This window comes from Poecilia reticulata, linkage group LG14 (genome assembly GCF_000633615.1).
Source record: "Poecilia reticulata strain Guanapo linkage group LG14, Guppy_female_1.0+MT, whole genome shotgun sequence".
NCBI lineage: Eukaryota > Metazoa > Chordata > Actinopteri > Cyprinodontiformes > Poeciliidae > Poecilia > Poecilia reticulata.
Window position 1 is genome coordinate 18,110,385 of NC_024344.1, and position 13,065 is coordinate 18,123,449.

The 13,065-nt window shown below is 40.9% G+C and overlaps 1 protein-coding gene across 11 annotated transcripts in view; it reads left to right on the forward strand.

Annotated features, from left to right (window-relative positions):
- Positions 1 to 13,065, forward strand: part of auts2a (activator of transcription and developmental regulator AUTS2 a) — a 358,488-nt gene that overhangs the window by 93,865 nt on the left and 251,558 nt on the right. The window contains exon 1 of one of the 11 annotated variants that reach the window (XM_008428216.2): positions 4,581 to 4,812. The exons of the other annotated variants lie outside the window; for them this stretch is intronic. Coding sequence (XP_008426438.1) covers positions 4,765 to 4,812 — 48 coding nt within the window. The 5' untranslated portion in view covers positions 4,581 to 4,764. Of the gene's footprint in view, positions 1 to 4,580; positions 4,813 to 13,065 lie in introns of those variants that run through there. 11 annotated transcript variants of the gene reach the window in all.

The window sequence follows — 13,065 nt, forward strand, 5'->3', positions numbered from 1 at the left end:
ATATTATTAATCCTCTTACATCCTTCAGTATACTATAAAACCATAGATTAAAGATTAACTTTGCTGAAATGAATCACCCAACAGCAAGCTACAGATTTAGTACCTCTAAAATAATCAGTGTTTTAATTTAGCCAGATTTGCATTCAATAAAGTAGCATATTTTAAGGAGAATTGTTATCTAACACACATTTTCCCCACAAAAACCTTCATTACATTAAGGAGAATTGTTATCTAACACACATTTTCCCCACAAAAACCTTCATTACAGGGACTCCCATGTGCTAGCCAATCAGCGTGTCTAAAAAAATACACATGTGTGAATTATTCATGAGCAAGTGCAATACCCAAAGTTACCACCCGGGGCACCATATCGATACACAGGTTATACACAAATGTCATGTAAATGTGAATTATTGGGACTTTGCCTGATTTTTGGAATTTAACCCTTTGGCATCCATTMAAACCCCCTCCAATCATTTTTACGTTGCAAGAATTATGAGGACATCGGCACTGTCCCACTAATTCAAAATGTCCCGTTAGTGTTGCGTGTATACAGGCGAAATGTCCTGTTAATTCACCTGTGCCAACACACACACACACGCACACACACACACACACACACCCTGCCCCCAGCAACAAAGAGTCTAGGAAACCTGCTGTTTGTTTTTCTTCTGATTAGACCAACCACAGAGGATAAGCCCACCTGACAAGACCTGACTACTGGCCCTCTGAAAGGAATATCTAAAGAAACCATACACAAAAGAAGGGGTTACAGACTTCTGACTTATATAGGGAGATCACCACCACCCAACTACATTTTCTGTTTATATAATTATTAGCTTCTTTGTACATAATCGTCCTGCTCAAATATGACAATAATTCATGAGATTTCATTTCCATAATGACATTTTTTGAGACTGAACTTGCTTTAGACGCTTAGAACTATCCTTTGCTCTTGGCCGTTAGCTTTAGCCTCACTTCGTTGCAGCTCAGGATGTGGAATCTAATTGGTCCAAAATCGGCTTTGCTAGCCAACTTTGGCTCTTCACTCGCAACAATTCTTTTGAAGCATTTACTTTTTACCTTATAGTAGACGATGGAATTGAATTTAATGTTTTACGTAATGTGCTTTGACTGAATTTTTAGTTGATAATCTGTCTGTTCGCATAAAAAAAACACAAAAAAAATACCATAAAAATTAGATCATAGGTCAGAGGGGCGCAGCGAGACCGGAGTTGTTTTCAGTGACTGTAATTAGTTCCTAAGTAGTCCCAGGTCTGTTTCCCTGGCTCCCCCGTCGTCAGCTTCAGGTATCTGCAGACTGAGAATAGCACTACCCATTTCAGGCTACACACCGACTCCATAAACACAAAGCAGTAAACAAGTACAACAAGTACAACAAAACGAGCATGTTTTGTGTGGCGTCCTCCCTGTTGTTTCAGTATGGCAGCGTGTTCTGCCAGTCCTTCTTATGCACTGGCACTGGCTTGGGGCTAAAAGTGTTGCTAAGCCAATTATGTCTTCATGGATGCTAACACAGTGGCACTACTGAGAGCAATCGCCTTTGTTTATAAGCCTCTGTTATGCTATGATAGAAAGGTTACCTCTGTTTAACTCTGGAGCTGCCAAATTTGGTTAAATACTGCGGGGTACAGGAGCCCATTTTAGCTGGCAGCCTTCTTAAGCCATTGTGAGATGTGACATAATTATATACACACAAGTGTTTTCTGTTTGGACTTCGGGTCCTCTGTGCTGAGGGGAGTGGCAGAATGTAAACATTGGCTGGGTGGCCCTCTCTTTGTGCTGGGCTCGAGCCTTTTTAGTCTGTAAGCATTCACACTTGGTGTTTAAAGGTCCGCTTCATTCTGCTCACTTTCTCCTGCAGAAACCTTTCAAACACTTCGCCGCTTGCTTTGCTCACATATTCGATATTGAACTGAAATGCTTTGAGGTCAGAATTAACAAATATACTACGTGGTCTTCTCGGGTCATTGATATGGTAAATGACCTTTTCAGCCATTTACCATGCGTAGCTCTTTATCAAGTCCAGACTCCAAAGCAACTGCATTCAGTCATATGCACACACACACACACACACACGCATTTACACGCTGATGGTGGCAAGCTTCTGGATTTTAGCTACAGCTGAAGTCTGGCCAAAACTGAGGCTGGCATGCAAGCCCTCTGACCACCACCAGCAGAATGAAGTAACTGAATTAAGTAATATTAAAGCCACATTATGCTATAAATTGGGACTATGAAGCAGCTGTGTAACCTTCACATGTTATAAAAATATGTCAAATATGACTTAAAAGAGATTTGACCTCGTAATTTCACAGCTTCAAATTGAGTCTCTGTCTCTTTAAGAAACTCCTGCTCTTTCTGAATCTCCGCCTTCAGGAAGTCGTCACATCATCGCTCCTCTTTGACAATTTGTTCCACCGTTTCACTGAGAAGTAGTTAGTATATTGAGCTCAGCAGATGTGCAGCTCCACCAGGTGTTTGCTAATTGCTGTTGGCTAGTCTGAAGGAGCCGAGTGGGGGGGGAATTTTCTGGGAGGGCTGCTTTGTAGCGCAGATGCTCGGAAGCTGAGAAACTGCCGTTCAGAGGAGGAACTGCATCCTTGAAGGTGGCACTCTGTCCCTCCTAGCGTTTTGCGTGGCTGAATGGTTGCCATGGGAAACTAAAAGATTTTTTAGACATTAATAAAATGATCAAAGCAACACTATAGGTATGTTTTTGATGACTGGATAACATTATAGCATGATGCAAAGCTCAAAAAAGCAGATTTTATGTAACGCTGCCCCTTTAAATTGCAAACAAGTAGACTACTAATTAGATGACTTGTAAAAGAAATTGGCAGAGCTGGATTTTTTTTGTAGGGGAATCACATTATAGAGGACTGGATTCAAATGTAGACCACACTTTTTAGATTGTTGTCAGTAACAAATTGAACGCATGCATCGTTCTCCTTCCACTCTAGTCGTGCGCTACTTGTGTTGGCGTAACACATACAGCACGTTCTCAGTAAAATAAATAGAATTTTGTAGGTGTAATGGTACAAAATGTGAAAAAGGCCAAAAGGAACACACAGTTCTTGTAAAATATTAGATCACTGATTCCTTTAAGATTTTAATAATGAATTAAGAAGCTCTTTCACACACTTATTGAATCATATGTTTTACTTGATGAAAACTAGTCATTGGATGTTTATTCAGGTTTCAGAGTCGTCTGTACAATATGAAATGAGCCACCTACACTACTACTCCTTTTATTTCCTTTTCACTAATGAAGTGCTGTGTTGTGCTTTGGTGTATTATGGTAAAATGAAAGAAAAAAACAAACATAATTATACAGGTCACTCTAACAGTTAGGCTTCAAAAACATGCTGAATATCTTTTATGTATATCAAATCTCCTGTTCATCAGTCCATCCATCTAGCATCTATAGTCTGTGATTTTAAAACAATTTTCAGTTGCTAAAAAAAAAATTAAGTCCAAATTCCAGACTTTTCCATGCAGTTTATTCTGTTTTCAATAATAAAAATAAAACTTCAGTGAAAATTTATACAAGATATCTTTGCAGTAATAAGAGTGTTCATACGACATAGTCTCATTTCTGGAAAAAAGATAAATAAATAATGGAACATAAATACTCATTACTTCAAAAATATCTTGCATAAATTTGCATTGAAGTTTTGTTTTTTATTATTTAAAACATAATAAAAGGCATAGCAATTTGACTTGATTTTTAATTTTTTTTTAGCTGACTTCTGTGTGGAAAATGGTCATCAACACGCAGAGCTTCTCAAAAGGGAAGTGTTCATCTGTTTGCTTTGTTAAAACTTACCCTGACAGCTAAAATAACATAAATCCTAAATTTAGTCAAATGTTATGCGAGTCAGGTTAGGTTCAGTTTAACACATCCTATGTTGAGTTGTGTGAGAAAGCCAGAATGCTCCACAGCTTTTCCCTAGGACCGCGCCTCACCTGATCTCAGGAAATCCTGATTTATTCAAACATCTTGGAGACAAATTTATTCGGCAGTCTGAACACGTCGAGTCTGTGGCATCTTTGAGGTCAGACCGGCATCAGGGCCGCTGTCTGTGCGAGTCATAAAGCCGGCAGCCAAACTTCAGAGGGCAAAGAAACTGACTGAAACAGATAGAGAACGGGGTTGAATGGGGTCAGGCTGAAAGAGCTTACCGATGCATAAAACGGAGCGATAAGAAGCAACCGAGAGGACACATTGACTGGACTTAAAGGGGAAATGTTTAAAAAAAAAAACTGCCAAAGAGGCAGAAGGAGGAAGCCAAGAGAGGACAGAGAGAAAATAAACTTTGAACAAGAGGGAGAGAGATGAGGTTGCTCGAGTCTTAAGAGTTTGCCTCTCTGAAGAAAAACATCTCTGCGCTGCTTCCCTGCTGGCATCTGCCAACACCGCTGAACACAGCCGAAGCCCATCTGAGGAGCTCTGTTGTCAGCCTTCCAACCCTGCCACACACACACACTCACGCACACACACCACCCGACCGCACACTACCCTACACCACTAAGTCGAGGGAGTGAAACAAACAGTACAGTAGCAGGCTCAGAGCCTTGAAGTCAGAGACGGAGCGAGAAGGAACCCACACAAAGACCTGCAGGATAAAGAAAGCCGAAACATTTCAGTGGCACAGCACAGATCATTAACCGTCCGCCGTGTTTGGAGGAGACTTTGACATTCTTTGCTTACTGGAGCTTTCACAAACTGACGGCAGGAGGATGATCAAGTCAAGTTGGTTTTATGTCAAGTTCAAGTACAACGAGAAGGTGAGTTCTGTGCACTTCCTTTTTTTCTGTACTCCACTACATGCCATGGTGAATACCTGTGCATACGACCATCGGACATGTTGCACACACTCTCTGCAGCTATGTTTGTTGGGGGGTTTTTTCACTTTAGCCAATAGACAACTTTAATGTCTTGCTGCTTAGCTTGCTCAGTGTACAGGTACTACTGTACTGTGGTTGTATTGATGTACAGCGCTTGTATTAAATGTGTTACTTCATGACATTTTAACCGTCCTAATTCAGTGATGAAGTAAATGAACGTAAAACCTTCAGTTTTATGAATGTAATATTTCGTCCACAACGACCCCCCCCTCCCACCCACCCTCCAGTTTAGCCGTGACACGTCGTGATGTAGCACAGCGATAAAGTTTGAGTGCTCACAGTGATGTCATTGTCTGGACAGTAGATCCTGTGTCATGTACTGTGACGAAAACATCTACAGTTTCTGCAGCCAGACATCATCTGAATCGGCCAGTAGAAACCATCTGGACTGTATTCCTTGTTTTGTCTCTCAAACGGTTTTGATGCTAACTGATCAAGTTCTGCGTTCAGCGTCAGGTGTCTGCCCCGTTGGCTTGACAAAGCTATCTCATTACATCAAACACGGCCGAACAGCAGCCCCGCTCAGTGCTAGTGCAACTGTACCTCTTTAAAGCCAGTTTAAAGATGCATCATTAAAAAAAAAAAAAAAAACCTTATGAGATGCCATGTGTCCACATGGGAGCATCTGTTAGTGCCCGAGGTGCTTTCTTTCCATCTGGTCTTCCATTTTGTACTTAATCAGCTTTGAGGTGCAGAAGTGAGAAGATGGCCGTTATGTTTTTACAACTCTGATCAGTGACGCTTAAGAAATGTTAGAAAAATGATGATACCTGCACCACTATTAGGCCAGGGTGTGTTTAGGGTCATGTATTCTAAGTTTACGACCTCACATAGAACTTTGTACATTGGCCAAAAGGTTGAGTTCATTGGATTTTCACTTGGCAATCTTTCTTAAGGTCAGATTTGTGAAGTACGTAACGATAGGCTGTCCTGTCCGCAGAAATCCCTCAACATCACCTATGGATCTCTGCAACTCCAGTCTTTACTACATTTAAAACAGAAAACTGTTTAGTTTATTACTTTTAGAAATTGTGGGGTACTCATTACCTTAGATCAACATTTAGCTCCTTCTGTAAACTGTGGAGTGCTTTTTTACTTTAGACCAACATTTAACTTTATACTTTTGATATTGGAGCAAAACTTAGAGAAACTCCTGTTAGCTTACAAATCTAGAACAGCCTTTGAATGTACCGTCTACTTTACACCATCCAACATGGAGAACCAACATCTACTTTTATCTGAACAAGAATTTGTACTTTTACCTTTTTGTCTTTCTTTTTGTTTTGTTTTGTTTATATTTCCTTCTAGTTCATGTAAAGCAATTTGAACTGAACTGCCTTCTTGCTGAAAATGTGCTATATAAATAAAATTACCAGGGATGCATAATATTATCAGTATGGTATCGGACGATATTAGTTGTAAAATTTTATATCAGACTTCAACCATTCTGTCAAAAATAATTCACTGATATAAAAGTGATATAAAACCTATGACAATTAATCAAATTTTATTTGTGTAGCACATTTCAGCAGCAAGGCCTTTCAATTTGCTTTACATCATAATAAACACAAAAACACAAAGTCATGCAACATGGAATCAACAATCAAAACATTACATTAAGTCAAGTGTCATCGTTAAATTTGTAATTGATTACGTTTCAAATGCAACTCTATGATTCCTGCAGCACAGCACAAGGTCATAAGAAACTTTTGGGTATTAATGCACGACAGATGTGCTTTTCACTTGTGGCTTGTGAACGGGTTGAGTTTTGCTTTTGCATTTGGTAGCAGGCTAAATCGACAAAGATAATGCAGTATTTTAATACCACAGTAGATCAAGCCATATAGTTGCAGTAAGAAGCTATAGGAAAATAAATATCGATAATCAGCCAAATGAGTTTTAGTATGTCGGCATATCGGATGTGGACCAAAAATCCAATATCACGCATCCCTAAAAATGACCTTACCTTACGGTGAGTTCCACTTCTAGCTCGTAGATGCATCACTGCTCCAGCACACCTGAATCAAATGATGGTTAATGACCAGGTCTTCACAAACCTTGCTGGCGCATCAAGAAGTTAGTTCATTCTGTTGATTCAGTCGTGTTGGTCCAGCCTGTAATAAGGCGCTGTAAGTAATCCTACACATCACAGCCCTTACATGAAAAGACTTTTATTCAAACTTGAGTCTTCCATCAGAAACAACATTTTGCTTTAAAAATGAGATACTTGAGCAGGTGTCGTTTTTGAAAACAATTCACAGCATCTGTGCAAAGCCTTTGTGTTGTTCGATCTTTTACGAAACGCTGAACATGTAATTGCCATTTCTTTAGTTTCAGAGTTTGCTACACCGAAAGCAGGATCATGTGAAAGACAAATGTTTCTTTAAAACAGAAACAACAGCGGAGACAAGTTTAAGCGAACATGGGTGTTTTCTGGCTGTGTCTAGTGTAAAAGTGAAAGAAAAGAGGTTAGTGTCATTCCCAATACGCTCTGCAAAACAGGTGAGAACATTTTCTATTCATATTTGATTAAAGGGAGGAGGAGGAGAATAATGGAGGGAATTGAAATTGAAGAAGGTGAGAAAGGATGGTTTGAGGGATTTTTTTTTTTTTTGTTTGTTCAATTTTAGGTGTGAAGAAAAAAAATAATGGTCATGTTGAGATATAACAATATTTGTTGAGCTCTAATTAGCACCTTCTGGATCAATTGCAGGAGCTTGAGAATGCACCGACGGTGCTGTGAAAAAGTCTTTGCACTCCTTGCAGACTCCTCATGTTTGGCTTTTATCTGTCCCATTTAAATGTTTCACTTGATCAAACGAATTTCAATACAAGGGAAAAATATATCCAAACTAATTACGCTTTTAGTTTACCTCATGTTGTCAGATGCGTTCTAATTTAAGTGATTTCTTGATTCTGTAGATCTGGATATATTCAGACCTGGGTGTTTGTAGTAAAATCCAACCAAAATGTGTGTAATCACAGCTAATTCACAATATGACAAAAAAGATGTATATCTTCGTCCCGCTGCGATTCTTAAATATGTTGCTGATGATCCGAACCTTTCAGATTTGATAACGTGGTTAGAGGAACGGTACGATGGTGTGTCGGCGCAGGGAGAACTGTGCCAGAATATGCAGTGGTCTGCTTCCCTGCTCCCAGCTGTATTGCCTCAGGAGCAACCAGCCACTGTGCGATTACTGTCTGATTGACAGGCTCGCTCTCAACAGAGTGGGAATAGGAAGTGACCTTAAACAAGCACTGCCATTTTTGAGTGCCTGCCGCCCCATCAGCTCCTCAGCTCTCTCGAGCCGAGAGGAGGGGCACGGAGCTTTGTTGCCTCTGGGTCAAGAACACAGGGTCATCCAACTATGGGGTAAGGGTAATTGCTACCCCTGTGTGTGGGCTTGCTTCCTGAAGTGAGAGTGGGTTGCAGCGGCTGGTTGGGAGGCAGGAGGTGGGTTGTATTTCTCTCAGTGGAAAGAGAGCACAGCACCGAGGTCCTGCTCTGTGTGTCTGTTCACTGCTCTTTGTCTGCTTAGACTGGGCCAGGAACCCCAATGGGCCAACTCTGGGGCCACAAAGGGCAAACAGCGACCTGTCTCACTCTGGATTAATTCAATTTAGCACACACTGTTGTGTTATTGAAGTGGTAACTCTGGCCTTTCTCTTGGCCAGATGGCTGTTTTCTGAAATAAAACGTTTTATTGTAAGCCTCTTTGTTGATGGTTGATCTAAGGTACACTGGCAAAAGTAGTACATCTAAACTGTAAAATAGCTTTATTTAAAGTGGATGAGAAGTAAGATAAATGCTACATACGATAGTCTTTGCATGTCTAATAGAGCTATTTGATCATTAATCACTGATCAAAGGTTTAACATGTAACTTTTACAAAAATGTGTTTGTTTCTTTGTTAAAACTGTGACAGTTTATTAAGAGACAGATAATCTGTGGAAATAAGTTCCTGCACCTCCACCTAGTGTTGCTGTTACAAAAAACCACCACTCCTGTTCAAAAACAACCAATCAGAGCCAGGACGAAGGTCGTAGCCCTGCCAGTCACTCTGGTGTATGTGCTGCTAAATGTGTTGGTGGCAGAGAGACAATTTACCGTTACAGGAAAACTATTTATCCGCTGTCATCGGCCATGCTGGACTAGCCTCAGCATTTGTTTGCGGCTCTGTTGTGTCGAACCAGCTGTAGCGTAGCAGAAAGGGATTGACAGCACCAAGACCCTCCCCCTGGCTCTGATTGGCTGTTTGTTAGTGGTATTTTTCTGGAGTTAGTTCTGGGAGCACGAGGAGGTTTTCAGAGATTATACTGTCACAACGTAATGAAAATCTTAACAAATATGTAAAAAAAAAAAAAATAATAAACTTTTTTGCAAAAGTTACACACTGCAGAATCATAATTAGGTTAAAAAACATGAATGCCAGTGTAGTTTCTCAGGAGGAGGTTGCCACTCACTGAGAGTTTTCCGGTTTCAAAAATAATTTTTTTTTACTTAGAAAAATAGCAGAAATATTCACCGAGTTGACTTCATACAAAAATTGAAATATAAACGTTAATTTTTGTGTTGGAAAAACTTGTTTCACTCTTTCACCAAACAGACAAACCACAACAAGCAGCTGCTTGTTAATCACAGCAGGAGGCTGAGCGGATGAGGAAGAGGGCCTAAAAAAACTAAAGAAATAACAATAGATCCACCACTAGCATAACTTTGGATCAATAGCAATAATAATTTAGCAGATAATACATTAATTTAATTCTTAACAGGCTCCAACAGGCACATAATTACATAAAAGTGTTGTGTGTAAATGTAAAATAGTTTCAGCAACTCGGCTGTCCTCAAGCCTAACGGCAACATTCTTGTACAAACACCTTATCCGAAAACTGTCTGCAACTCCGAGGCGCCCATACGATACTTCAAAAAACAGCTGAATAAGACGTCTAGCATAAACACAGCAGAGGGCTTGATTAGATTATGTTGTGTTTTTCTTCTCCCCATGCCGACAAAAGGGTTGTGCATTGACTTTCTATTTACTCTGGTTACATTCGGGGCTTGGCTTGTTGAACATAGCGGGTGAATATAATGACCATAATGAATGTGAACTATAGGGAGTGGGTTGAGGACTGTCATTAAGAGGTTTGTTGCAGTGAGGGATGATGCCACAGTATGCAACGATATAAAAGAGATGCCCTGCGCAAATTCCTCCTGGGTGGTATCATCTGTCTCAGACATAAACCCGGAGAGTTTAAACCAAAGATATACATTCCTGTGGGTCTTTTGGCAGAGAGAAAGGGAGAAAAAAAAAAAGAACTCCTTAGGTTCTGTGGGAGTGTGTTGTTGGGTGGTTTGCCTCCGTCTGTAGTTTGTAGTTGAGCGCTTCAGAGCATTTCTAATATGTTGCCATCCCAACTGAAAGAGCCGTTCCCATTTTCTCAAATAATTTATGAGGTAATCTGCATGAAAGTTTTATCCCCCCTGCCTATTCATTCACGCTTAGAGGATTTTAATGAGAGTTTATTGGAGTCATCTCAGCCAAACCAGTTTAACTTATTTATGCTTAAAAGCTAAAGCACTAAGAAGCTTACAGAACTTTCGACCTCTGCGACACTTGACGCAAAGCGGCCTGTTTTTTTTTTTTTTTCTTTCCACTTCTGTCCCAGAAAAGCATTCCTGCTACACACGCTCATTGAAATTCTAAGAAAGTACCCCACAGCTTGCTGAAGGGATTACTGGTAAATCCTCACAAACTCCAGATGTTTTCCCAGACAGCACAGAGCAAGAAAACACCTCCCATCCCCTGTAAACATCTGTCAGACAAAAGCCTCCGCCACAGAGTAGACAACAGAAGCTTACAGCGAGTAAAGTAGTCAGATTTTTACTCTGTTAAATCTATTGTAATTCCTAATGAGATGAGTGACTTTGAACAACGTGTTGTTTGTCCGTTCATGCCTGGCTTCAAAGTGTGAAGTACATACGCTATAGATGAAAAGCTAAATGGGCGAGAAAGCTCGGGCCGATTGTTAAGCCTTAGATTCAGTTTGGCTTTTGTTCTTGCCATGGAACAGTGGATCAGATCTTTATCCTGTCTGATTTGCTCAGGGGGGTCTTTGGAGTTTGGTTGTCTGCTGTGCGGTTCTTTAGAGAATCTGGAGAAGGCTTATGACTGCGTTCCCTCAGGCATTTTGTATGGGATGCTGCAGGAGTACAGAGACAGAGATTGTCTCGAGGGCCATCAAATCTGTGAATTCTGTGAATCTGTGAATTACCAAAGAAGGAGCTGCGTCAACATTCATGGCACTACGATGAGCTTATTCCAATTGCGGGTTTGTCTCTACCAGCCCTGACCCTTGCCAAAGAGAAGACCTCAAGGAGTAGTCATGGAACAGAGAACCTTAGAGTCTTGTCTTTCCGTTTTTGCAAATGATGTGGTTCTGTTGAAGTCTTTCAGGCAATTATCTTCAGCATTTATCAGTTCACAATCAACTATGAAATAGCCGGTTCGAGAGTCGGTTCCTCTAAATCTGAGGCCATCCTTCACAACTAGAAAAGCCCGGTCTACTCTTTCCAGACGAGGCATAAGTCTTCCTCAAGGGGAGCACTTGTTCATGAGTGATGGTAGGATGGCCAGGGAAACAGATGAACAATGGATCATCACTAAAAGAACCATCCCTTGTTATCTTCATCATTCCGGAAGAACTCCTGCTGCTTTGCGTAAGGAGGAGGGAGTTGATGTGGCTCCAGTACCTTATCAGTATCTCCGAGGAAGCTGCGCCTCCCATTTGGAGGTTTTCCAGGCATGTCAAACTGGGAGAAGACATTGGCGCAGCCCTTGAACTTGCTGGAGGGAATATTTACAGTATATTCCTTCTGACCTATGAGTGCTTGAGATCTCACCAGAATGAGCTGGAGTGGGTCATGGGTCTTCTAGAGGGGAAGTCTGGTTTCCCCTCCCCTTAGCGATCCCTTCTTTAATAAGAGAAAAACAGTGGATGGACAGATGAAAAGACAGGTATAAATTTATTAAGTATCTCTGAGCCCATAACTGTCATTGGCAAATCAATTGCAGAAATACATTCAAAATGTTACTTAGTATGGTTTTAGTCTAAAGATACAACTGTATCTCTGACTCCTTGATTTGTGTAGTGTGTGTGGGTGGGTGTGTGGAGGATGGGGGGTCTGTGCGTGGGTGTGTGTGTGTGTATGATGTAAGTGGCAGTCTTCCCTGGGGTCAGGCACTGGGCAGGATCTCATATTTCCCCCACTATGTTTGTGTTAATTCGCTGGATGTAAACACTGTGAGTGGGCTGTAATAAGGCACTGCCTGCCTCTGTGTCTCTGGTCTCCGGCCTCCTCAGCGGGACGCAGAACAGACAGAGGGAGCGACTGACCACAGTCTGGATCACTCAACAATCGCAGTCCGGAGAGAAAGCAGGGGAGAGCGTGGGCCCTCGGCTCAGCCGCTGGGGACGTGCCTGACAGATGGACGGAGCGAATGAGTGGATGCTTAGCCAACTGGAAACACAACTTTAACCCACACATGCTGGATGCCTTTGCCTGTCACCTTTTATCACTGTCTTTAATACATAACCTGGAGGAAGAAAGCGGTGACGGTTTATATGTCAGTGGCTCAAGCATGGACATAAACCAACTTCACAAAAAAAGGAAAGCAGTGGTTCTTAGTAAAGTGTAAGGCCACCTGCCAACACAGCAGTCTTGCTGTAAATTGACATGTTTCTGAAATGTTACTGCAAACTGTATAATCTGGAAGGAACAGATGGCAACAAAATATCATAACGTTAACTTCTAGGGTTTCTACTTCCCCTTACAAGACAGTGTAGCATTGTTTAATGGATGATGCTGTTTACGGAGTGGTTCAGTTTGGTTTACTATGTGGAAGTCTGATCCAATTTTTTTGTTCAATAGGTCCTTATTTTCTACATTTTCCACTATTACAGTACATTAGTTACTAAAACAAAGCTTTCAGAGATGAGTTTTCTGACAATTTAAGATTTACATTTTTGCAAGTCTCAGACCTGTAAAAAGTGAAGTAAACTGATTCCGACTTCTCCTAAAGTGCCATAAAATAAACAACAGAAATACAGATAAAAATGGATCTTTATATA